Below are 27,919 nucleotides of genomic sequence, written 5' to 3' on the forward strand. Positions count from 1 at the left end.
GTAAGAAAAAAGGGGCAGAGTAGAGCTTTTAGCGCAATGCGGCCCTGGTCTAAAAATAAATGACCTAATTATAGGTGTTTCCATTGGTCGTCAATCTATCGATCAATAAATCAAACGAGAGAACAACACATGCGAAGTAACGTTCGTGCATTTTAATAGACTCATCTTACTTGGACGCATATTATTCTTTAAACTTTGAAAAAAGGCTTTAGATTTATATTTTCACAAAGTGATGCGTATGCCAAAATATAAAGCATGCGCCGCTGAAGAGTGGCTCGTAACCATTTATTTATCTATCTGTTACCTGTTGGTTTCCTTAAGCACAAAACAGATGGTTTTAGTTTTCAAAAACTGCCGGAGAAGTGCCTATTAACAAAGTTATGTCAGTTTTCAGGACTTTTAAAATAAAAGTTTATAATTTTTCAGTGTATTTATTTAAAATGTAAGGTAGTGGTTTTCGTTTATTTTCAACATATACTCTAATATTCATTTTAGGGATCTACTAAACAGCCACCACTACATTACGCTACACTATACAAAGATATAATTGGATTAATAATATTTTAAAATTACACAAAATTGGAATTCAATACTAATTTTAAGACATATGATAACATTAAAATATCTTTGATAACCAAATGAAATTATTACAATTAAATTATACACAATTAAAACATTAAAATATTACAGAATAAAGACGATTTATAACCATGCACATTTAGATTAAAACACTTCAAATTGCAATGTATAACGCATAACTTAATTTTAGCTGATCTAAAAACTCGTAGATTTGACAGTTACAAAAGTTAGGTCAATGTATACGCCTGCTGTAAATAATTTTAAACTAATACATTAACAACAATATTATCTAGTACCGGAAATTTACTATAAATTATTACTGGATTGTTTTGTAAATTACTAATGAGCAAAAAAAAAAACAGTAAATGCATGCACACCTGTACTATTTTTAACATAACACCACTAAAATTTAATTATTTAAGTATTAACTTTATAAGTAACACTCAATAGATATTGTTGAATGTTCCAGTCATAGCAATAATTTCAAAACCACATTTACGAATTAAGTTCTTATTTCTAACAAAGTTAAAAGCAGGACATTCATAATGTAAAATTGTATTACCATTTGAATACAAATAACAAGTTGCGACAAGTTAGAAACATTTATTGATGTGCACTATTAACTAATTTACTAAAACTATATCGGTTGTTCAGACAGTGTAAGTACTAGTTCAGGTCATGGTACCATTCTATTTATATTTAAACACCCGCTACGCTAGTACATGGAATTATTAAGCACAATTACAAATATCCATCTATTTTGAAAAGAGAGGAAACGCGACCCATGACAAGCTAGCTGTTCATCCTGTTCCTGTTTCGATTTCCGTGCTACTAATATTTTTCAGTGGTATTGTTACAACAAAATTGTTAGTTAATAACAAGACTGGTTGAGGCAAGCAGCTGCGAACCAATCAATACCTATTTAATATTGGAGGCAATAACATGCATATGACAGTATTGCATAAAAACAAGATTACTACAGCTGTACTGGTGCGGTGGTCACTAGTGCCATTCCTAGTCAAAGTATGTTTTATATAAACACGTAAACCGTTTATAGTTTTTAGTCATAAAAAATTACATCAGTAAATTAAAATCAAATTAAAACATATTTTTCCTTAAAAAAATATTTGATCATTATTCATTTTAAAATAATGGATAAATTAAAATTGTATCACAGGGTAGAGCTGTTTTAAAAACCCCTTACATGCATGTAAAGAAAGTACCACAAATAAATAAAATAATTATTCAAGAGTTACTCATTTAGACAATGACATTTTACGATAATCTATTTTATGGAATGTGCGTTGCTGAAAACATCGGAGCGAGACAGTTTATTCTTAATATAAACAGTTCTATTTACCTACTTTTTCTATTAGGGATGAAAAGTTGTTACAGATATGCTATTTAGATAATTAAACATCAATAATAAACTTCCTAGCACTAACATCATTTGATTGACTAAACATGGATGCTATCTTAAAGATTAACATCTATTACATTTTGTAAGCCAACATTCAGAAACACTATTTCTGAATTGATTAGACTTGCTGTTTACATGGTTAGATGAAACAGAGCTTAAATTAAATGGAGATCGATCACTTTAAATGTTTTTCTAACAAACGCACAATAACATAAAATAATTGCTATTTTTAAAACTTAAAACTAGAGATAATTTTAAAATTTTAAATCCTTATTAATTAAATATTATCAGACAATTGTATTTATTCATTATTTGGTGACATTTCAATTATTATTTTAAAATTCTGTATTGATTATTAAATATTTTAAAATACGTAAAATATTGCTGAATATTCTCAAGGAATAATATAAGCCGTATACCAATTTTGGTTCTCTTTTGCTGTGTAACATGATTATGAATGATACCCGTGGCTTAACACCCACACATTTAACTGTTGCAGCAAATTGTTTAGCCTAAACGTATAATAACCTTGTCATCATAAGTATCTTCATCTTCCTCAGGCTCCTCCTCCTCCTGTAAAATGACAAAAATTTAGGCAAAAAATTAATCAGTTTTACAATATTATCATAACACAAATAAAATATAGTTATCTCTACTTGTTATACAATAAGCTCAAATTTAATTGTTACGAACATCAAAGCCAAAGCAAGTGTCCACATCTTTTTCCAGTTTTATGGTCCTTTCAAGTGCTTTTTCTGCCTGTTCTTTCTCAAATAGTATTTGACTTTTCTTATCCTCCTCTGAAGGGTCTTCTTCTTCTTCCTCCACTGTAAAGAAAAACAAAAACCTCTCGTATCCTCAGATAATTCTAGCAAAATTTTTGGAGCAAAAAAAAAAAACATTTCAATTTGCCTTGTGTCTATGCAATGAATCATCTTGGCTATATTATTAAATTAAAGCATTATTTCTTTACCTTGTTCTTCCTCTTCAATATATTCAGAGGCAACAACAGCTACCTGCTGTTCCGAGCCATCCTCAAGTTGTATCACTTCTAGGACCACATACTGCTGGCCATCGCCATCAGCCACAGTCACAAACTCTCCACGCTTCAACTCCTTGTCACCTACCCCAATTTTAATTTTTCTTTCAGATTCTTCATTATCACTTTCTACTTCTTCTAACTCCTGTAACAATCATATTATTAATAAGTATAAAATATATTAATGTGATGATATAAATGTGGTGATGACATATAACAAAGTTCACTGCAAATCATTGAATATCCAGACTGGAGTTTAGGAGGAATAATAAACATTGTAAATTACACTGTGAACAAAGTCATGTTACAAACGTTGATAACCGTTTTGAAGGAAAGAAAACTTGAAATAATGTTCATGACATGTAGTTTCTTTGTTTATAGAAGACAGTTTTTTTGTTATATTACATTGGTTGGATGCCAAAAGAAGTTATCTTACAAATTTTCAAACTGACTAAAAATATATTTCAATAATAATAAAAAGGGACGAAAAGAAACGCATAGTGCATAAAAATAAGAGGTTGATGATGTGCAAGATTTTTAATGACTCACTTTTAATTCTCCAGCTACATATTTCACTTTCTTCTGACGTCCCAACTTCAGAGCCAAGACACGTTCATGGTATCCTGATTCAGGATCATGTACAGCAAGGTGCCGGATCAGATTGCCTTTGTGGGCAAATGTTCTATTGCACTCATGGCATGTGTGTGTTTTCTCTTTTGGTGGCTTTGGCACATAGTCAGGGTTGTGATACAGATTTTGATGCCGACGCAAAAGCTGTTTTTGCCTTCAAATTAATAATAAGTTTATTATCAATTAACTCGGTTAATAACAATAAAAATAAAATTCGCTTTTGCCTTACAACATAGAACATCATGATAGTATAGAATATATTGGTGTCTTAGGGAAAAGTAAGTTAGCGTCAACATAAATTTAAAATTCGCACTTTGCGGCACAGCAATATGGCTATGACAATTCATATCATTCAAGTTTGATTGTAGTTCCAACTCACCTAAAGCATTGATCACATTGATCACAAACAAAAGGCTTTTCATCAGTGTGCTTGAGCATATGAGATTTTAGGCGTCGCAGAGTGGTGGAGGCATAGACGCAGAGATCACACTTGAAACATTTCTCACCTTCATGGGTCTAAAAGATATAAATAAAATTTATTCTGATTATCCAGTGCAATGGCCATTTATATCAACATGAAAGTCAATGCTATTTATATCAAGTAACTAATTACACATACTCTCTATTATGTGGCTTACTGTGCACTGACCTTATTGTGAACTTTGCAGGAGTAACGGTCAGGAAATGATTTTCCGCATATCTTGCATTTCAAGGGTTTGTCAGAAGTGTGGAGCTTCTGTACGTGAATACGTAAGTCCGTCTTACGACCGCATTTCGTAGGACAGAGCTCACAAGCATATACTGGCTTCTCGGATACTACAACACATCATTTGAAATCACTTTTTACAAGATAATGTTGTTAGTTAAAAGATGCAAAATAAAACATACTGGATGCTAAGTAACTAATTGGAACTACTTTCATTAGTATAGCTCACCATTGTGTATAAGTTTGTGTGCCTTCAAAGAGTTTGACTGGGTGAAGCACAAGTTGCAGTGTTCACATTTGTATGGCTTTTCACCTGTATGAGTGCGTAGATGACGTTTCAGTTTGAAGGTATCTGGAGATGCATAAGTGCAGTGTGGGCACTAAAACAGTACATGGCAACAATTAAAAATGTAAGATCTTTTTCTTTGTATTACAAAAAGATAAAACCATTTGTTATTGTCAAAAGCAGACTAATGGAAATTATGCAGTTATTACAAAATGTTTTGGGCCTCTAAATTTTTCGTCTTATTTATTTGTTCTTTATATATAAAGGTATTAATTTTTTTTTCTTTAATAATAATTACAATACAAAAAAGTACCTGGTATGGTCGTTCACCAGTATGACATCGAATATGACGACGCAATTTTGACAGTTCAACTGATGCATAATCACACTCAGTGCATTTGTGTGGCTTCTCATGAGTGTGCTTGTATCTTATATGACGAACCAATTCCCCTATAAAGAAATGCAAATAATGGATGAGTTGTTGAAAAATAATAATAAGTTTACAATCTTGTCAAATTAACTTACCAGAAGTAGTGAATGGACTGTTACAAAACTTGCAAACATGTGGTTTCACACCATTGTGCATATTGACATGGTTTTGCAGGGAGGCAATGGTTTTAAAGCCACGCTCACAGACTCCACATTTGTGTGGGCGGTCTTCTGAATGAGACTTCATATGACGCAACAGCAAATATCTATAATGTTTAAGTAAGGGTTTTGAATTTAATTCCGTCACTATCAAGATTGTGCATTGTTACTTATTATTATGTAACTAATTTTATAAATATTATAAAGGGAAGTTCATGCTTTTCTTTACTGATGCCCGTACCAATATAATGTGCATGTTTAGATATAAAATTCTTTATCACTGAAAATATTCATCATGTATGTCATGTTGCCATGTAGGTACTCTTCATGTCTGCAAATGGGACTATGTGCAAGTTGATTATAAAGTAATAATTGTTAAAATAAATAGATGGACATGAATAAATGAACATATTTAAATTAAAATGTGATAGTTTATTTCAGAGTAAGAAGTCCATGAGGAATTATTTCTACCAATATTTCAAGTAGTAGATAGTCCTATACAAAAGCCTGTCCTATGCTTTTAAAAATACAATGTGATGACCACCAATGGCCTTAATTTTTGAAAGTTAATGTGATATTTCTAACATTGTGATATTGAATTATAGCCATGATGAGTTCATTTGTAGAATTAATGAAAATCAATCAACTCTTAGAAGTTATTGATGTAATTTAAAAAAAAAAACATAGCAGAAAAATTAAATCTTAAGTCAATAATTTAGAAATATATCTCACCGTCGATGACTTGTGTATGAGCAAAAATTGCAGGTAAAATGTGGCCGCATGTACTTTGTGCGCTTGTTTCCAGCAGTGTTTTTATTTTTCTCATTATCGTCTCCAGTTCTACCAGGATTAGCTTCTTCTTCTTCCTCTTCAAAGTTATACACATCTTGATTTGGTTTTACATCCTGAAAAACAATATGGCAATGTTTATTAAAATTTACAAAATTTAAGTAAACATGGCCCACATTGAAATTTACTAGTTACCTGGTCAACCTTCAAGTCAATATTAACCACTGGTTTGGTTTCTTCTTGAACAACAAGCACATAGCTCACTTCACCATTACTCGATTCTGATGGCACCAGCGTTACAGTCTGGTATCCATCACTGTCCACCAACACATGTGATTCTTCTTCTGGCATAGCCTATCAGGGGTAACTCAGAATTAACAGAATTCTATAATAATTATATAAATTAATATTCACTTTTAATATTTATGTTAGTAAATATACACATCTACAGAAAATAAATGATATTAATAATTTAAAAAAAGCTTTATTTATAACACATGAAATAAGATGTAAATGTGATATACCTCCTCATTTTCTTCAATTTCTCCAGTTGGCAAAGATACAAGATTCTGATCATCTCCAGCGGACTGATAGTAATACCGTCCTTCTTCATCAACAAAATATGTCACTCCAGAATCTTGTTCTTCTTCAGGTGCAGCAGTATCATCCTCAGTGGCTAAAAGTAGACTTACAAAGTGACAGTGAAAGTAGAACTGTGTATAAGACTTAAAGCAATTACAATTACATAGAATTATTTTAAATTAAAGCTGGACTCGTATGTTCATAATGAATATCACTTATCTTTTTAAATTACTAGTCGGCTTTCAAAATATCATTTAACATAAGTTCATCCTTAGAAAACAGACAAACGAAATTTCTATTAAGAAATACAAAGTTTTAAAAGTGTAAACATGAAGCTATTGAAAATAATTAAGCAATCACTATGCATAGCTTATTTATATTAATATTATGAAAACAACTGTATATTACAATAAGTGTAAACAAAAGCATCTATAACTTGCCTGATATGACTGCTGGTACCTCTTCAGTTTGTTGATTGAAGGTGTTCAGGTAAGACTGTAGAAGAGTCTTACCTTTCATAGTCTTTCTATCAGGAGGCATGGCTGAGCTAAATGTTATATGTTAATGATTAAGTTTTATTCTTCATAATTTTAAATAAAATGGTTGTTACAATAAATTATTTATGTGTAGCAAATATTCTTTGTTACCCTAATTTAACCTACTTGGTTTACACTAGAAACTTTATACATTTATTGTTCTAACTTACATATGCCTATTGATTTTTAAAATGACTTATAATTTTAATGAAATTTTCAACAATTTTAGGGGATTATAAAAGCAGTTTAGACCTAAATAGATATTTCTTGTTATTTAAAAAAAAAAACAAATTAGATTTTTTCTTTAAGTATTCCCATACTTTTAGAATATTGTTGGTATAGTTTGTTTATAAGAACAAGTTCACAGTTCACTTAAACTAATTGTTTGTTTTTATGTATAATTATCTTTATCACCATAATATTCATATTTTCAGTATATTTTGTTCATAAAAAAGATATAGCAACTTCAACAAGACAAATTTTTGAACCACGGAAACAATAATTTCCCAAGGAAGCTAATGATACAGTGAATTAAACATTTAAAACATTAAAAAAGTAAATAACAAGAGAGCTCTATACTACGCGGAAAAATGTTTTTGCAACACTTATCACTTCCTAAGTAATTGTCTGTATGGACAGATAAACAAAGAGTATTTAAAGCAACATAAATTATATGATTGATTATAACAAGAAATGTATTGATGCCTTAAAGCATTAAAACACTTGACTTACTTAAATTAAAACAGATGATACGATGACAATAATTACAATGAAAAATAAAATATGATAAAACGAATAATTAAGGTTAAGTTAATATTTTCACGAAATTAATTATTAGTTAATTTCGTACAGACATTTATGAATTGGAAAAATAATTGAACTAGGCAATGTAAGCAATATTTTTTAAATAAAAAAGAAAGTTATTAACCTTATGTAACGCATAACTAGGCAAAGAAAGTGAATACAAAAAGCTTATACTAAAACCCCTAATTGCTGAGAAGGCACAACTGTGTGATCTTAAAAATTGGTAACACTGATAGTTGTTTCAAATAATCAATCCAAAATGGACAAAAACCAGACGTGATTAAAAATGGTACTCGGGACCATCATTAATATTAATTATATTAATTAAAATAAAACAAAGTTTAAGCTATATAGCTTGCTTTCTTTGTCGGAAAATCATTTTCTAGATATAACAAATCAAGAGTAAATTAATTCTACCAAAAATTGTGGTATATTTATTGAGATATATTTTCAGATCATTTAATAATTAATCAATACTTTTTATCTTTAAAATTAAACTGTGGTAAGCAGAAAATCTTTTATTGACATGTAATCAAACTATGTCCGCCATCTTACATAGGTAGAACAAAGTTTATTATGCCATATGACTATATTGTTCATGTGAAAATATGAGATTTTTACATTAAAAAATCACAATAAACATTGTTAAATCAACAAATTACCATCACAATCCAAAACGAAAAGTAACGAGGCTTCACAGACGGCGCTGTCGTCAATACCAAAATGATAAGTAAAGATTTTCGATTTCACTGCTTTGGAGGTAATTCACTTTGGTCTAACACACATGTGGAATATAAGATGCGTGCAAATCATTTTTGTTGGTAACTTTATTGAGCTTATCATTTACACGGATATAAAGACATTTAATATACCTGGATTAAGGCAAGAGCTTTTACATTTTCTCAATGAGGGCGTTAAAATCAATCATTTTGCTACTTGGACGCGGAAATGGTGGATGACATATGACAGAAGCGAGAACTACTAGTGAAAAGTAGGTCAGTATTGCCAGTGTACGAATGTTTCAAAGATAACCTTTTAATTTTATTTATGGAACCACAACAAATATTAGAAAAAGATAGGGCATGTAAAAAAAAATCAATGAATATATACTATTTATATCTTTGAATATATATTTGATTTCACAACATTCATTACATTAAAATTTTTCGATACTCACATTCTACTGCAGCCAAATGGCAGAGATCTTTTATATAAATTAAATTTATTTCATTTAACTTTTATTTTGAATACATTTGCTTTGTTCTTTTTTATTGCCTATTCGACAAATGCGTAATTAGAAATATTAAAATATATTATTTACGTATTTCCAATAACGTGATTTCACTTCATTTTTTATTTTTCTATTATATGCATTATATTTATGTTATTAACTTTGAACAATATCATAAAATATAGTTAACTTATGTGCGGACCATTTTTTATTTAAATAAATGGTATCGAGGCACAATATTCTTCTTTATAATTCCTTATTCAATAGCTATTTATATAACTCCATTTGTAGCTTATTTTATGTTTATAATTTAATTTAAAATTTGACAGTCTAATCGAGTTTTGCCATCATGCAATTAAGACAGTATGACAGCCTGAGGCGTAGTGCGGGCAGTCCCATTGGACGTGGGTACCCAAGCATTTGCGTCTGTTGTAGCCAAAGTCTAATCATCATGTACACAGCATTAATGGGGAGAAGTTCTTCTCGCTGCCAGAGTTTAGGGGACTGGGCGGGCACATGCAAGCCTACATTTAACAGGTGTTGGTTAAAAGTGCGGTAGCGAAAGCGAGCCTCCGCACTCTCTAATTTTCCCAATTTCGTAAACGTCTCTCTGAGGAGCGCCTAGTGCAGTTTCTTCCGCAGGGCTGGAGTCCGAGGCGGTAGACACAATACGGATATCATATTCGATTTCTGGATGCTACGGACGCTGTGTTCCCCTTTGCTTTGAAGTGCAATTTAATTGCTCGGGCAGATGTTCTGCTTTTTGTTAAGATATAGGAGAAGAATAATATGGTTTATGAACGCGACAGTACTGACAAAAGCTTTGGTTTAGTGCTACGCTAAAGTTATTATAACATTGTTCTTTAACTTTGTAAGTATTACAACTAGCCACCTGGATTTGTCTGTATGCGCTAGCCCTGTCAGCTTTTCTTGGGAGGAGAGAGGGAATTTTTTCTGATTAAGTTGTAGTTTTGTGGTAAAGTTTGCTCAAAGATAGGCGGATTTGCTTTGTATTTATTGGTTTCATAAGAGTAAACTAGTCAAAAAAGTAAAGATATACCTATAAGTAAGCGAAATTAACAATTTGACACTTGTTTTTTCCTTAATAAAATTCAATTAACAACTGACAGACCGGTAATCGCAGCGTAGAACATCCACTGTCAAGGCGATGATCTTGTTAAGTCGTCGGAAAGCGCTGGATGCAGGCCACTTTTTACCAGTCTAGTAGAGCGTAATGCGAAACAGTGCTATACGAGGCTCTCTTACCATGAAAATGATGGTGTTAGAGAAAGGTAGACAGAAAATTGGTTAGGTGTTAAATTTAATAATGACGTGTCTTAGTAAAACCAAAACCACCCATTTATTTTTTACAAAAATAAAAACAATTTGAACAATCATAATTATAACATTAAACAAAATTTCAAGTCGGACAGTTCATTCAGTCTATTCTGTTTCCAATCTTATGCCTTTTTGTCAAGAAGAAATTGGAATTTACTATAATTTTTTTTCGTTTTGTTAGAAGTTATTGATAAGGAGATAAAGCATATATAACGTTCTGTCTTACTTTTGAAGTCTTGTTGAAATTTTGGATCATTTTCAACAAATTGGTCCATAATTTCAGTTATAAAGGTCAAACTCCTTTTTACAAATACCACGGAAAGTTTTTTTTGCTCTTCTGCGAAATCACTACTATCAAGATTTTTGTTTTTTTCTTGTTCTGTTAATTCCTTAAGCTCATCATTAGAAACACTGGCCGCTATTTCTTGAACTACTTCTTTGAGGTTCTTCCATATTTATCTCATCTAAACCGGTTTCCTTCGCTAATTCCACCATTTCATCCATATAGACAGAGTATTCACTGTCTTCTCTCTTACACAAATTTGGCTAAATGTTCTTCCACGCTCCTCTTTAAAAGATCTTTTTGCGTTATCTCGTTTCAACACTGTGTTTTGTATAACATTCATGACATAGTAGTTTCTCCGAAATTCTCTTTTTAATTGTTCCATTTGTTTTTTCAAATATCTGTTTAAATGTTCGTCGTAAGTTTCTCTTCACGGGATAGAAACGTTAGTTTTGGTAGTATGTATATAGTTTTTTAAAAGCCTTTTTCACCAACATTAAAAACCAATTCTGGTGGTTAGTTTCCTTGTTTAATTATTGTTTTTTAATATCGCTGGGAATTCAGCCGTCGCTTTCTTATCACCAGTTGCTGCTTCTCCTGTAATCTTTATGTTGTGAAGATTATTTAGATAATTCAATCTAATACTCATTCCTGCCTAGCAACGAAAGTTTCACTTATGTCACTTGCCTTAGCCCGGATGTATAATAAATATAAATTAAAAATTCTTTTAGCTTTTTTCATTATGATATGATTGACTAATTGCATATTGCGTTAAAATTCGTCATCAATCTATATAAACAGTTGTTTTTTCATTTCCTTTATAATGTTATTTTTAGAACGGTAAATTCTATTTGCAGAGCTTGCCGTAGTTGCAGATGACAGTATTTTTTTCTTTTATTCTTAAGAATTGTCTTTAATGTTGAAGCTGCTAAATTTATTGCAGTACTAATTTCAGATTGAAGTTCCCCTAAATCTAATATTCTAATCACTTGCATTTTTGTTTCCATTGAAATGCTTTTTCTGGTTGCTTGTATTTCGTTATCATCCTTGACAAAAACTAATGATCGTAATATTTGTTTGATGTATTAATTATTATAGTATTGTTTAAATTTATACTTACAGTACTCAGTTGACTTATGTTTCAAATCATAAATATTCGGTTGTAAGGCAAAATTATTCAAGAAACTCAATCACTCTGTTTTGAATATGTTATGTCCATGATTAGAAGCCCAACGCTGCGTATAGTTTCGGGTAATCCCCAAGTTGAAATAAATGAGCACTAAACTGAAACAGCGTCGAGCGGGATCTTACTGTAGTGGACGTACTACGACTGAAAGGATGAACATGAATTATAATGAGTGTTTTCTTGACCTTTACAACTTCGCCCGGAATCTGGACTCACGGATTCAGAATCCACCATGTAAAACCTTTGATTTAAGTGTACAATGTGGATATTATTCTATAAAAAAAATAATCTGAATCATTACTCACCGCAAGTTAAAACTTGTATGTTTATAAAAATATGTATAGTAGAAGATTGCTGTTAAATTAACCTTTCATTATTCTGTTCATTTGGTGATTCTTTCTTTCTCGAATTTCTATATATTTTGTTATTTTTTATGGCTTAATCTAGTTAGAGTAATCAAAAATGCATGATAACTATATTTAATTTTATTTCTAAAGTCTAGATAAAAATATTAAAACAGAGCTAATTTAAAACAAACACTTTATCACAGCGATAAAAACTTAATAAGAGAATACACACTATAATAACTATATTTTAACCTATTGATTATATAAAATTATAATACTTATAGTACTTAAAGGTGGCTTAAAATATTAGAAACAATTTTGCAAGCTTAACTTAAACTAACATATTAACAAAATACTTTAAAATAAAAGCAAAAAATTAAGTTCTCGATTTTAATATGACAAGAACGTTACTTTTTCATCATAGATGTTACAGAAAATTTTGTGAACCTATTTGCCTGTAAACAGATTTTAAACATACTTATTACTATAGAACACACAATAACAATTGTAATACAGTTGTTTCAGTGATTAGCTGCTCTATACATAAATACTGATTAATATTAAAACCTCTTGTTTTATATTGTATGATATAAGTACATAATTTTCGCATAGACATATAATCAAACAATTCTGAATGAGTTTAAGATGAAAAAAAACCACCAGTATTCCATCGAAATTCTCGACAATTATCTTCTATCAGTACCTGTAAATATTTATGTTGATATAATGTTTTAACACTAAACGTTATATTTTACACGTTTTCAGACTTAGTTTAGCTTACGCTACATTAATTAGATCTTAACAATTTAAAATAGTAATAAACAAAGTAACAAACATTGATACATAAATTTACACAATAATTACTATTTCATATAAATTATTGACGAATTTAACCAGTTCAATGTATATTATTTTTTTATACATAAAAAGTGAAGTCTATTAAAGTTATTCTATTTGCGTAAACAAACAATTTAAAATGTTCAGCTGACATTGTGTTAACTTTATGAATATTAATTAGCGTATAATAAAAAAAAACCATAAATTTCACACGGTCACTACCCTTAGTGTCCTTAAATAGCAGAATATTACGATTTGAGAGTATAAAATAAAAAAAAATAATAAGATTGTTAACATTTTATACTAAAATAACGGTTAGGGCTATTGGCATACATAATGCTTAATTGTTTAATTGAAAAACAAATACAATTAATAACTTGCAGAAATGAACAATTAATCTTTAGCATATTTTTCACATGTATTGTTAATCAAGTTTTATTTTCTATGCCTAGTCAAGATTGATATACTTAATATAACATTGACTAGTGGTATAGTTAGACGTATGCATTTAGCACATATGTAAATTTACGAAATTATTTTAATTATCTGAGAAAACAAAAGGCCATTAATAATATAACTTCTAACTATTAAGTTACCGATAACAATAAAAAACAATTTTGACAACATGTGCCGTTAACAACTTACTATTTTATAATAATATACAAAACGTATTCCAAAATTATCCCCGAACAAGATTAATTTAGTTATTTTTAATCTAATTGATAACGTTTTTAAAACATGATATCAATGCTATTTTCATTTAATTTAGTAGAAGTTTGACTACAGAACAAACTGAATCGGACCAAATAAATATTGAATTTATTCTAAATGATATTATTTCATTCGTCTTTTTTCTACATTAGTAACAAATTGAATGAAACATGAGAACAAGGCAAGACGGTTTTCAATTTTTATAGAAATTTTATTATCGTACAACTATAGGCGGTAAATCCTATGCGCTTAGCTTTAAATCTTATCAGCTCAAATTATGCATTATTATTGGAGCGTTGATTTTTTTATCACTAAATAATTCTGATCATATAACTACTCCGCTAAACTGGCGTTTTGCAATTGTTTTCTTAATTTTCCGTAAAATGAATTGTGCAGTGGAATATATGTGACATTAGTCCTTGTATTTATTTCATGAGTTTATAATTCTTTATTAAAAATTAAAGAGAATAGAAATCTTTTAGCGTAACATTTTTACTACTATATTCTCAAGAAACAAATACTTCGCATTACGCTCAGCAAGTTAACTACATATACAGTATACACTAAAAATCACATGTTTAAAATTTCGCAAATTAGCAAATTAAAGCGCCACAGTATACTGGTATAGATTTCACAGTGATATATAGTTCTTACCAGGAATAACCAACCGATGTCCTCTCAGAGCTGCTTGCCCTATGGTTGCAAAAACAAAAAAAAAACAACTATAAGTCGCGTTAAATTTTGAACTAAAATTGCAGTCTCCAACATATGTAAATGCTAATTACATACATTATCGATAAAAATATACTTTAAACTAAACTTACATCTACTTAATCGAAATGTACTGAATCAACAAGTCAGTCCACGCTTTCATTTATTTTCAGTAAAATCGCAAATCTCAACTTGATCAGATTTCGGCGGGTTGTGGGCGTCGGGAATGTGTCCTCATGTGGCGTGTTATCATATCGCGTCGACACGCAGCGTAGGGGCAGACTGGGCAACGGTACGGCTTCTCCCCTGTGTGAGTCCGCTGGTGAGTCGCCAGGTGGTCGGAACGCGAGAACACTTGCCCGCAAGCAGAGCAAGAGTAAGGCTTGATGCCACTGTGCAGGCGGGCGTGTCGCGTCAGCATATCCGAGCGGGCGAAGCGTCGGCGGCATATCTCGCACTCGTAAGCGCGGGCGGCTTCCGGAGTCTTCTCACGGTGGCGGGAAGCAACATGCTTAGCTAGTCGGTCGTGCACGGCGAACGTCTGCCCACAAGTGTCGCAGTTGTATCCGGCCGGTTCTTTTTCTTTTTTTGGCGTTTCAGATTTTATGGAGAGATCGAGCGGTGCCTCCTCCGGCGGCTTAGCTTCGAAAAAAGGGGGTTCGAGCATGAGCCAGTGCGGAAGCGGGTAATGATTATTGTTTTGTAATTGTACAGACAGTTTATCGAGTAGCCGCGAGAGCCGGCGCTTCTTGCGTAAGTATCTAGAACTGTCAATCAAGGATGCCGCCTCCGCCATGCTACTTCCACTGCTGCCCGCCCCGATACTTGGGCGCCCCATCGGTACATGCCAACCTGAAAAAAAAACGTGTGTACAATAAGTTATGAAAAAAAAATGTAAACGTCTTCGCTTATTCAATATAGGAGAAATCTGCCTATTACATTGTTATTCAAATAACGAAAAACATTATATCAATCATCACAAGGGTGTATACAACGCAAAAATTTATAAAGCAGGTGATATATTTTTTGTTGGATCTATGTAACAATACATAGCGTAGGTAAAGTTGTGATAGCACAATGCACCTTTAACGCATCTGTCTATTGATGGGCGAAACTTATCTTTTGCTTCTCATTGGTGTTGCGTTTGAAAATTTCGTCCAATCACATTAAACTGCGGCTTGACAAAGATGATCCCCTAAGGTTTAGTGCTTGGTTAACGGGTACCAGGTGTTTTTCTTTGCGTATTTATATGAGTTTTTGTTGTAGGCAATAATAACGTAAGAGGCGTATCGACCGTTGCCATTGAGCTCTGTTTGAAGCGCGACATAAAGCTACCAACAAAAAAGTTGGTAGTCAAAATAAGAAGCAGACGTGTTTTTATGTAGCCAATATATAATACATGTTCATTAATGTCGAAGGGTTCTTTTTTATTATTTATGTCAAAGTTATCGTCTGCCCATTTTGCTTAACAATATATATTTTTTTCGTGCGGTACAGATTATATTTATTACTACAATTAGAAAATCGTAATCTTTTTTGGATCTCCGAAACCTTACTGTTAAATTAATTCCGGGAGCTTTAAAAAGATCGTTTCATGAATTGTCAATGCACGCATATGCTTTGACTTTTTAATTCATTGACTAAAAATATTCAAAATGTATAAAATTTAAGTACTTAGTGGTTTAGTTATTGATTCGTCATAACCGTTTGCCCGCGAGGTAGATTTTTTGTATCCTTATAGGAGTTATGTGATTATGAATAACATTTTTTAAAGTAACCATATGTATGTACACATGTTGGTTCATATATTTTTAGAATTTTTACTTCATAGACTTATTGATATTTGATCAGATGTGACTTGCCTCAAAACTACGGTTTGCATTTTCATGCACCCAAGAGACATCAATCATTTAATTCCATATTGCTTTTCTTCCAGTTTGTGTCTATTATCGCACTGAAGCCGAGGTTTAAATTTTAACGCTCATTGTGATATAATCTGCAATGTATAATCCTACTACATACGCCGAACTGATTTCCATTACAATCACATTTCCTTCCAAAAACTATGGTTAAATGTCGCAATTTGCTTAATAAAAAAAAAAGAAAAATAGCGAACGCCTATAGAAAATAGAACAATTAATAGGAAGTATGTTAGTAAAAAAAATAAACAGTTAAAGCTAAATAGTTAAAAATACAATTATGTAAATGAAATTCTTGCATTTTTAATTATAATTATGACTTAAAATCAAACTTCTCAACGAAGAAAAAGCTATTTACTATTGATTCAATAAAGTTTTTTACTTTAAATGTAATCTTTCCTTTAATAATACATATTAAATAATGATTACTAGTTAATTTAAGGACGTACATAATTTACGTATCCCCGAAGGCAATGTCCAAAATTGTAATACGGATGCATCTATGTTGCAATCCGTGTGACACTTTTAGTGTTCTTGTATTATTATAACACAGGTGTTATTTCTGTCTTCAATATTGTTGATCCTTGGATGCACTCGGAGGTACAAGAGCTGAGTTGCGTACAGTGAACGGTACGTAAGGTCGGCGGGTCGAGCGTGCGACCGTCGACCGGTCCCGCCGCCCCCGCGCCTTGCGTCGAAGCATTGGACATTCACATACGGGACCAGACACAGATCACTGCACTCACGAAACACAACCATCCAACACCGCTCCTCGCCACCGACTGATGGACAAGCGTGCCAAAGGAGTAGAACCGCCCGCGCTGCTTCACCTGCCTTGCGCTTGCGAAAATTCGTTGCGTACAGGCCGCCTTATAATTAGGTCTGTCAGGATAATCGATAATGCTTAGAGAATTTTATAGTTCAAACATAGAGACGACTTCGTATCTGAATAATTTTTCATAAAGCATAAATAAAGCAAGAACGAGTTCATATTCATTATAAGGTTAAAAAAAAATTATGATGTCTTTTAAGTATATTACATTAAAATATTTTTGGCCATTCTATCCCTATATGTTGGGAGAAATAACTGGAGCCCGAAATCATGGTAAAAAATACATTTTATTTTGTTTCACCACCGCTTTTTGTTGTTGGTCAAACTATATAATATTCATTCGTTAGTGTTCTTTCTGTCTTCCTAAACGTTTTATTGTTTTAATTTTTATTACTTTCGGGGATGGGGGTAAAATTGAATTTCCAGGTGGTTAAAAGAAAGATTTTCGCCGCATGCTCTACTTTGCTTTTAAGTCCGAAAAGCCTCTGAAGCTACCAGGAAATTTTGCAAGGTCTACGGAATAGAAGTCATAAGCGAATCTACAAGACGGAGATGGTTTCCGAAGTTTAAAAATGGCGATTTTGACATCGGCGACGAAAACAAGTGGTAAGTTAACTGATAATTTAAAAAAAGACACTAAAATAGTCTCAATCATGTTTGTGAAAAACGATACGTGGAAAGATTCTTTACGAGCTGAACGTACACCGCAAAAAGAATATTTTGTTTAAATTCCTTAACAACATATCGCACACCATCCAGATACACACGGTCATAGTTTTATATGACTGTTTTTTACTGTTGTTTTGTACTAGATCGTCACGGGAGATGAGCAATGTCTACACATAATTATGAAGCAAATAAAGTTGTGCCTAACTCCGGAAGATACGCCAAGCGGAGTGGTAAGACTGACTTTCATTCAAAGAAGATCATGTTCTGTGTTTGCTAGCACTGGTAGAGTATGGTGCACGGATTAAAAACCACTGCCAACAAAGATTTCTACGCATTCTAGCTACACTGTGTGAAAAACCATACTCCGCCACAACACCAAGCCCTACATGTTGCAAAAATCCTCAAATCTGGACAAGCTCGGTGTAACTCGAATGGAATATTCTCCGTACACTATCAGCAGTAAGAAGCTTGTGCCTAAGGATAACTATTTTTTCTTCTACCTGTCGAAGCTAATGAGGAGCGATGTCAATGACAATGAAGGGGTCCTTAAAACGTGACTCCAGAAATTCTTCGGTAATTACGAGCAATTTATTACAATTACAATTAGTTAAAAATAAATAGTAGTTTTAATACAAAAAAGCATAAAACGCTATATGAACCAGTAATGAATAAAATAACAGTTTAATTTTGGACTTGATTCAGAATTAGTATAAATGGAGAAAATATTTTCTGTTTACGGTTTATGAAATTTGACGTTGAAGATAAAGCTTTAATGTGTTACGGTAAACACGTTGCCATTTTTATAATAGTGGAAAAAGATCGATATACTAATAGTTACGATATAGAAATTCACTGCTGTCATTAGAACGCGTCGTAATTACAATGTTTTTAAAGTGAACTTAAAGATACTTTAAACGAAACTTTGTTTAAGTTCAAAAGTTCAGCAGTTTTCAGCATATGTTTTTTTTAATTAACAGCAATTTCAACAATTATATAAAATTAAAATACAGCTGCAAGAGCAAACCGTGGTTGTTTCTAATCTTGTAGGACTTGTCATTTTTTTAAAGTTTCACATTTCATTAAAAGTCGTAGAATGATTGATCATAAGTCATCGAAGACTAGAGTGAAACACGGATTAGCCTGCGTACATAAATGAAATATGATAATTACCTTGATTTTGTAACTATAATACAAATAAACATTTTCCAAGAACTATTATCAAAGTTAGACGCTTTTACAGGTAATAATATTGCATAAACAATAGCAACCAACTATCGTATTTATTAATCAGCATCCGGTTGAGTATATTCAAGAAAAGCGAGTAAGCGAAATACGAGACAAGACGGGAAGAGTATGGGAATTGATAAATTGAAACGTTTGCTGGTTTGAATGTTGTTAAAAACACGGCAATATGTACTTTATTGACGCCTTTGTTACTACGTACGTGTAATGTTACAAATAGCATAATAGTATAAGTTTTTCTTAAAACTGTATTTTTATTAATTTTAACTTTATTGCTGCGAGGAATTACAACATTCAAATTAAGTTAATAATTTTCTCGCAATTTAAGACTTGAAGGCATCTCGCAAAATCGAAAGCGTTTTGAATTTGTTCTTAAAATGATCTTTTAGACCTCGATAAAAACGCCTAAATTAACTTGGTTATTTTGGTATAGTTTCTTCAACAGTCCACTAATTAAGTTTATTAACCATTATATCTTTTAACCCAAAACTTAACATTAGGTTTTCTTATGCGAAACATGGATAGTAAATTTTCAATGTTTACTATATTTTTCTATCAGTGAAAACTGTTGAAAGGTTATTAATTTGCTTTTTTTTCAGTTATTTAACTTTGAATCCGGAATTTTACAGATAAATGTACGCATATAGTTCATGTTAATCGACCTATGTTAGTTATATTTTTTGAGCATTAAACATTATCAGATTTTGGATGATGTTAGTTGAATTGATGTTAAATTTTATTAAAAACATTTCTTTTTGTTAGTCAAATGTCGTGGAATTATACGATTTAATAATATTTTATTATAAATATTATTGATGTTTCACGCACTTCAGACTTCAGACTTCAGCAGCTATCTTCATACGTTGATGTAAGAACTGTTCCGAGGTTTGGCATTGCCTATACAGTCTGTGCTGTAATTTATTTGGCAGCGTCTTTTCGATCTGCGTACGAATTGATTTTTTATAAAAACGTGGAATGTCCGATAGCGTTGAATTTCTCTTAGTTCTGTATAAGTCACTGCAACTAATTATATAATAGGGCCTATTTAAGAAAAGCTATATCAGGAGGATTTACTCAAATAATTTAAAACGATCACTTGTGAAAGTCTTTAGAAGAATGCTAGAAGAACCGAATGTGGTCTAAAATAGAATGAGACCAATTAAAATTCCTATAGGGCACCCTTCAACTTTGAGCTAAAAGAAAATCGCTACAGAACCAATTCAGACGATCATTGTAGTCAATATGTGGAACAATATAATACAAATATATGAAATACTTAGATGACTTCGTAATTATTTAACGAAGTGTTTTGGAGTCGGTGATATGACAATTAATGCATCGGTAAGCGCCCATCTTGAACTTGTCCTAATCTATTTATCTTTTTCAGGAGTTCTGGAGCGGATATAAGAATTTATCCATTTTATATACACTACCGTCTTAAAAGAGTCAGGCCTAGCTGTTTTGTAATTACATGGCTATATCGTTTAAATCATTTTAAGAATCGAAGTTTAGATTTGGAAGCCTTCTTGTTTTTTTTTTAACCAAAAAATTAGTTTTCAAAATTCTTATAACTTAACATTCCAGGTCTAATTAGGTTTGGTTACTTGGATTATCAATTCCTAAAATGCGCCTGAACTGCGCGGGACGTTGTGCCGTGTTGATATTAAAAAAATTAACCTTATCCGTTGGTATTTAGTAAACGAAGAATGATTTTTCCGCTTTTATTACGTTACTCCTTGGTTACTGTAGTCCATTCAGTAGTGCACCACTGAATTATAACATTGTTTCGCGTCGATTTTTCTTCGAAATGGAAATATTACGTACAAATATTACGTTCTATCAAAAATAGTGTCAAAGCGAAACTTTAAATTATAATAATTAAAAAAAGTAAAAAAATCGCTGGGCAAGACAGATACAAGACAGGCAACTTAGGAAGTGTATTATATTCTCCCAACGCCGTAAAATAATTATTTATTTTAATTCCTCCACAAGAAATTAATAATAGAAGCTAAATAGTAATGTAATACTATATTACCAAGTAGCAAAGTAAAGAAATATAGTTAAATAGTTACATAATGATGATTAAAAGGAAAAAGTTTTAAAACATAGCGTAACACAGTAAACAAATATTAGCTGTTAGCACACTTACAATAAATATAAAGAATTAAAAGGAAACTACGTACCTGGTGCGTTAAGGCATTTTAATTTTGACTTTTGAGCATCAATCAAAGCGTCCATTTTATAACCAAAACTATATTATTAATAAAAAGTTCTCTTCACTTTCAACTGCAATTCGCGAAACTTCGCACTATCGAAAAAAGTAAGGGTACCCCGGGTACTGGGACATACAGCACGCGCGATGTCGACGCGACGAATGAATCCCGTTACGTGAAATCAGTGCTAGGGAAGAAAAATAATAAGGCCAAGTTTTATTGTTGTGTAATGAAGTTTATAAGAAGGGTCCGAGCTTTAAGCAGATGTAGTGTTTGCGTGAGAAACGGGGGTGGCTCGCGCTCGCGACCCCTCCAGCTGTCTTAGCTCGTGGGTGTCTTTTGCATGCATAGATAAGTTAATCGGCCAAGACATTCACACGCTACGCCTACTTAAACATTATAATTTTCGATCAATTTTTTTCATTGCTTTGTAATAATTTTAAAAGTGATTATTTGAAATTTATGTAACTACAGTTTATTCAGTTTTGATTTCTTAGTTCTGAAATGAAAATAAAAAGTACATTATTTAAGAAGTATCCTTCAAGCACGATTCACTGTAACGTTTCATTCTGGTAACGAACAGTGATACTAGGTTATCGTTTACCGTAGTCGAATTTTCTTGTTACATAAGAAATTCTGCAATGTATGATGCTGGAATTATGTATTACAAACAAAATCATAGCAATTTAAAAAAAATCCTGAAAAAAATGCTATATTAAAAAAAGCGACGCCGTAGGTTTATAGACAATCGAGGCTTGTTGATGATGATTGTTACACGTGGGTAGTAACTTCGAATAGCCGCCCTTGCGGGTGCAACGGGCATACCGGACTTACATCGATCTATGATCGAACTATGTTCCTCCATCATCGCAGTGGTATGGCCGCCGAAACCTCTCGCACATCCGCATGCAAAAAATCCCTCGGGAGAAAGAGTGCATTGTTCCCAAGTAGGGGGTCTCAGGAACATTGGGCACCGTACTTTTCAGCCTCTCAACCATAGCAAAGAATCTCCCCGAGTTTTTTCAAGTACTAGCTCTCCTTAGGATCCTGTGATGGATTTGGTATTTGATTGTGCCACAATTCATATTTATTTCACTGTAGAGGATGGTGAACCCGCGGAAGGTGCGAAGAGCGACACATCGTAAACCCGACGCTCCTCTCCCTCAGCGAACCCACGTCCGAAACAGTTGCACTGACCTAAGCTCCAATCTCTACGCCGCAGTCTTTCTGCTCGTCTGAAATGGGCTCGTCGAGGGTATTCAGAGCGGCAGCTTCAGCTCTATACGTCGGCCATGTATGCTGCTCCTTCACCATGGATCTGTGGTCCACATTAGTCCTAAGGTAGCTTGCAAGACCTTCCGTTGAAAACGGATTCTCTTGGAATTTAATTGTGGCCTCGCGACTTATTTGTGTTCTCAAATAATTTAATATACTCCAAGTAGAGAGATTCAAGTATCGTTAGACTGATTCCAGGACAAGTTTACGTTAAGTTACTATATTAAATTCCTTCCATATCATAGAGGGATGGATAGACATTAAGACATTAAGACTGATCTCATTCTGTTCGTTTTTTTTATACTTCGTATGATATTAAAGTGTTTTGCACTTAAGCTATATATATTGTATTAGTTCCTTTAAATGTTTCAGGGCTTGTTCAAATTTATCGTGGATATCTCTTTAATATCCCCTGACATTGCATTCAATGATGATAACTTCTTACAAATTCTCATCGAGGATAAAACTTCTTCAAAGATCGATGGCTATTGGTGTCAATGGAGTATATCATTTCACTATTTCTCAGGTAACGGCTTAGTTTGTACGGGTTGGAATTTTGAGATTTGTTTTAAAGCATCAAAACTGTTTGGAACTCTGTTTTGACAAGGAAAGTCCGCCAAAGGAACGGTAATTGCAGAATTACAGATTGTTACTTTAAAAATGATGGGTAGAATGACTAAGTAATCTTAGAGGAGGTAGCTGTACAGTCGAGGCTGTTCCATCGTAGCTTGGCTTTGGGATGTTTCGCTGCATATTGAGGTGTCAAGTTCCGCATTGGCGAGTTAATTCCACTCGCATTTTTACGATAACGAGTAAGCTCAAGCTCTAACCTAATGTTAATGAAGCTATTGGCTAGTGCGATTTCAACTACTAGTTTGTATACTAGTTAACCGTATTGATAACAAGCGTTATAAAAAAACCGGGGTCTTTTAGCCAGGAAGAGTCTGCGATAACCCATCCGTTGCCCCAACTGCGGAAGGGTATACTTTTAGTATTTTCCCATGTTTTCGTGGCATATGAAGATATTCGTCATTGACTGAGCGACAGAGTTTCAACTCCTGCACATTAAAAATATTGTATTGCAATATAAATTTATTTTCAAAAATTAAATGTACAACTTAAATCACTTTGTTAATTCTATTTGCTAAATAATCACAACTTTAGATTAAGGTGCTCTATGAATAAAACTTGTATTTAATAACTCGAAAAATTATGTCGAAAGCAAATTTTAACAGCGAAACTTTCAAAATGATTTAAGCACATTTTGTAACATAAATTGTGCAATTTAATTATTAATTAATCTACCTGTTTTATGGTTATTTACTAATCGTATCTAATGAACAAGTTATAAACAAGTTTTTTTAAAAAAAAAACTTTTGTCTCTCAGTTGCGTTACCACTAGAAAAAAATATACTCATTATTCGTATATTTATGAATTAGTTTTTATTATTTATTTCTTGAATATAATAATTATTAAAATTTAGAATAAAAATTAATTGTAATTTTCGTCATTTTTTGGAATAAATAGGAGACCGGGTATGGATTATTGTATTTTTCCTTTTTAATGTTCCAACTGTTCGTCTCTTTACATTTTGAAATTGAAGAACAACTGATATTATTATAATGTATTTTTGAAGAAACTAATAATAGAGATGTTAGTGTCCAGATAATGGAGGTGGTACTGTGTGTAGTAAATGACATGGTTTTACTAAAAATAATGTACATCCGAAAACACGCAGACCAACACATCATAGTTTCAGTTAGTGCACGAGAACTAAACGTCAGGCTATTCATAATATACGAGCAATTTAGATTGATCCTCGGCTCTGGTCGCCGTAATTACGATATAAAAGTACTAATTTTACACATGCGCGGCGGTCAAAAGAAACATCGTAAGGAAACCTTCAAAAATTATGCATATTCATATTATGTAAGCATTTGCAGTTAGCTATTCGGATTGGAGCAGCATGGAGGATTATGCTCTAATCTTCCTCAAAACCGTTTCAAAAGCGTTGCTTTTAGCTTTAAGCGGTTAGTAGTTTTAGGTTTTTTTAATTATCCAACGGGCTACCTATTACATTAAAATACTGTTAGGTACTTTTAGCTTTTTAATTTTTTATGTGACTTTATTCGAAGTAAACTCAATATTACAGTAATATTATTTATTTGTACTAGTCATATTATTAATTATCTCTAAGGGGTGAATGAAAAGGGCTTGATGAAAAGTTTTAATTATTAATTCATACAGAATAATCGATATTCGCCTTGCTTTACCGCACTCTATTAACAAGTCTCCTACGATAATCAATTAGTTACACAGTCCAAGTTCTAGCAACGGCAAAGTTACTTTCCATTTATTTATAAATTCAGTCATCTAATATATTTTCTCTTCCTACCAACAAAATTCAAACAATCTCCAAATCTACAATCAAGCCTCAGCGGAGAATTAAAGAGTTATCGTGGCTTCATACTTCATTTTTCGATACAACAGATTGTACTGCTCGAATATTAAAGTCAATTCCATCGAAACACAGGTCTTCAATCTCGATCCTCCATATCATCAGCCCACAAAAAATTAGTTAAATATAATGTTATATACCTCCTATCATAATTTTAATGGTTTTAAAGTTCCTTTTAGTGAATAATCTTGGGATAATATTAGATTACCAGGTCATTAGGATCAATGAATAAAAATTTATATCATCATAATCAAGTCAGCCTTCAAGACCTCGGCCTCCCCCAAACATTCCTACGATGATCGGTCTTGGACTGTCCGCATCCAGAGACTTCGCGCGACTTTGACTAAGCCGCCAGGCCAACTAGTGAGGGCCCACTCATCCTATGTCTACCATTCAGGTCCAGCTTCATAAATTTTACCAACATCGAAAATTTTGTTGACGATTTACTAAAACAACTAAAGGAAAAATTAAAACAATGCATGGTCATTTAACATAAGGACATTTCCAAATTTCATTCCAAGCTCAAGTATCCACTTAGTATTCTTTCACTTAATGCTCTATGAAAGTTTTAATTTTCGACTCGGCTTAAGGCTTTTAAGGTCGTCTTGGCACACACGACTTCCCTGAGCGGTAGAAGATTGTTGACAGTTCTTATACTATCCGAGCTGTAATGTTTTGCAACGGACCGTCGGTTTCCACTGCAAGATTTGTCATTAAGAGGCTTTAAGAGCTATGTGTTCACGTTCTATCTTAACCGCAGCGTAAATTATAGGTAACCTTATCTTAAAATTTATAAATTAATAATGCAACAGTGTTATTTTTTAAGAATTTGTCATATTTATTTAAATATGTTAATTATATATTTATTTTATCTGTACATGTGTATACTGTTATAGATTTTTATTTAATATACATTATATCTATGTCAGGCAAAGGACATCCTACGGTAGAAATTATAATGACAAAATGTTGGAAGCTGTACCCACATATCCACTTTTCTTCAGAAAAGAAGGAGTCACGCCTTTTCTTATCGGAAAGGACTCTCTCTTAGTGTAGTATCAATTATAAATACGTACAATTATAAGTGTTATTGTCCAAGCCCTTAGGAGTATAACTTAGCACTAGAATACACTGAACAGACAGAAAGGCAGAAATAATAATGCTTTTGGTGTTAAGATTTTAGAAGGTACAGGTTTTTCCTTGTGCCATAATTTGCTTTTATTTAAGTAATTTTGTTATCTATAATATTACAGTTCAATAAGGCACTGCATCGGAACTAGCCTAGACCAGGGAACACGGATCTATTTGAAAGGTTTTATTTTCGATTCACAATCATTACACGCTGAAATAAACTTATTTCAAGAACTAACTTAATGTGCCAGGGGTAATAAGCAAGAAGATACGTTTTGTTGTAAGAATTATTTAAACTATAGTTGTACAGTTCATTATGGAGTGTCCCCTTACAAAAACCGTAAGATTCTCACGGGTGGCACCTGGCCGACAGGGGTGGTGTAGTGTGGTGTGGGGGTCCGTACTCGATCGAGAAAGTTAATTGTGTGGTAGCCATGAGGCACATTTCTAGCTCTGAAAGGGACAAACAAATGTAATCGCATTGTTGTTACGAGTATTTACCGCTACGAAATTAAATAATTTTCCATCATCTTATATCTTCAAGTTAAAAATTATAAATGATATTACGCACAAAACATGTTAAGTTATAATTATCCGGCATCAAGGTAGACGCGGTCCGAAAAATAAGGGACGGTAAGGTGATATTAGCGTGCGGCACGGAAGCAGATATATAAAGAGTACGAGAGGGACTAAAGGGCGCAGGTAGCGGCCAGAATGTGGAGGATCTCAAGGGAAGAGATCCTTCGATAGTTCTTAGGGAGGTCATGTCCTATGCTAATATAGGACGCGGATATATTAAATTCCTGAGAAGGGTCCCTGAGAAGGGTCCCTGAGAAGGGTCAAAGGATGGATATCCGTTTCAGGCGAAGAGTGTGTACGTGATCGTCTCGCCGAAGATTTGGAACCGCTTCACGATAGCTGGTGTGCTGCATGTGGACCTACAAAGGGTGAGGGTGCTGGATCACTCCCCTCTGGTGCAGTGCACTCGATGCCTCGGCTACGGACACAGCAAGAGGTTGTGTACCGAGTCTGAGGTGCGGTCACTGTAGTGGGTGCCACCATAGATCGGAGTGCACAGATAGGCAGTCCGGGACACCTCCCACCTGTCGGAACTATTGTAAAGTAAAAGTTGACTGACGGGACCACGGAGCGTTTGACGACGAACGCCTAGTCAGAAAGCGGTGGGATGCCATTGCACGAGCGTCAATAACATATTGCTAAGAGCACCTCGGTGGATCATTGCACTATCCAGGCTGGGGACCACCAGTACCACGTTGTGTAAATCAGCAGCTATCTGAGCTCGTCGCAGCCGAGCTGATTAGCGAGACGCCGAAGAGGGGGTGAGCGCTGGCTCTAGTCCAGGAGATGCGGTATTATCCGGGGACAAGGATAGTACAAAGCGTCGTCCGAGATGCAGGCGTAGTAGTTAAAGCAGCCATTGCACTATGTGGCGATGCGATTGATATCAGTCAATGCCCCCGGTACACGACAGCTAACATTGCTGTCGCTAAAGTGAGAACTGAGGCTTGGAAGATAGAAATCGTATTTGTCTATTTGGAACCAAATGTCGCAGTCA

General features: G+C 33.1%; 2 protein-coding genes across 3 annotated transcripts; both read right to left on the bottom strand.

Moving 5' to 3' along the window:
* Nucleotides 1–435: 435 nt before the first annotated feature.
* CTCF lies at nucleotides 436–8,932 on the bottom strand. 2 transcript variants are annotated; one of them, XM_068761551.1, is made up of 14 exons: nucleotides 8,832–8,932; nucleotides 7,060–7,166; nucleotides 6,562–6,713; nucleotides 6,233–6,391; nucleotides 5,981–6,153; nucleotides 5,186–5,355; nucleotides 4,974–5,110; nucleotides 4,604–4,754; nucleotides 4,318–4,484; nucleotides 4,048–4,184; nucleotides 3,588–3,822; nucleotides 2,973–3,183; nucleotides 2,693–2,826; nucleotides 436–2,572 (listed from the first exon to the last, which is right to left on the bottom strand). In XM_068761551.1, the coding sequence occupies exons 2-14, from the start codon at nucleotides 7,157–7,159 to the stop codon at nucleotides 2,507–2,509; spliced, it is 1,992 nt and encodes a 663-aa protein (XP_068617652.1). In that variant the 5' UTR covers nucleotides 7,160–7,166; nucleotides 8,832–8,932; the 3' UTR covers nucleotides 436–2,506. The 2 variants fall into 2 exon arrangements, with proteins under 2 accessions (XP_068617652.1, XP_068617643.1); XM_068761542.1 differs by having other exon boundaries at nucleotides 8,622–8,924.
* Nucleotides 8,933–14,494: 5,562 nt separating this feature from the next.
* Nucleotides 14,495–17,232, bottom strand: LOC137931600 (zinc finger protein 787-like). The gene is made up of 2 exons (XM_068775085.1): nucleotides 17,145–17,232; nucleotides 14,495–15,455 (listed from the first exon to the last, which is right to left on the bottom strand). Exons 1-2 carry the CDS (start codon nucleotides 17,230–17,232, stop codon nucleotides 14,800–14,802), a joined length of 744 nt encoding a protein of 247 aa, XP_068631186.1. The 3' UTR covers nucleotides 14,495–14,799.
* Between the last annotated feature and the right edge of the window lie 10,687 nt (nucleotides 17,233–27,919).

Source organism: Battus philenor, unplaced genomic scaffold (genome assembly GCF_028537555.1).
Source record: "Battus philenor isolate CCGP_79_NKW_IND1 unplaced genomic scaffold, ilBatPhil1.0.hap1 SCAF_1, whole genome shotgun sequence".
Classification (NCBI taxonomy): Eukaryota; Metazoa; Arthropoda; class Insecta; order Lepidoptera; family Papilionidae; genus Battus; species Battus philenor.

What these genes read in the sequence shown, in the direction of transcription:
- CTCF (XM_068761551.1), bottom strand. Translation starts at nt 7,159, where the DNA reads ATGCCTCCTGATAGAAAGACTATGAAAGGTAAGACTCTTCTACAGTCT. An exon ending in TCATACACAAGTCATCGACG is followed by an intron (nt 5,356 to 5,980) that starts GTGAGATATATT and finishes TAAACATTATAG; the next exon opens with ATATTTGCTGTTGCGTCATA. An exon ending in CAGTCCATTCACTACTTCTG is followed by an intron (nt 5,111 to 5,185) that starts GTAAGTTAATTT and finishes ATTTCTTTATAG; the next exon opens with GGGAATTGGTTCGTCATATA.
- LOC137931600 (XM_068775085.1), bottom strand. Translation starts at nt 17,232, where the DNA reads ATGTCCAATGCTTCGACGCAAGGCGCGGGGGCGGCGGGACCGGTCGAC. An exon ending in GACCTTACGTACCGTTCACT is followed by an intron (nt 15,456 to 17,144) that starts GTACGCAACTCA and finishes TTTTTTTTTCAG; the next exon opens with GTTGGCATGTACCGATGGGG.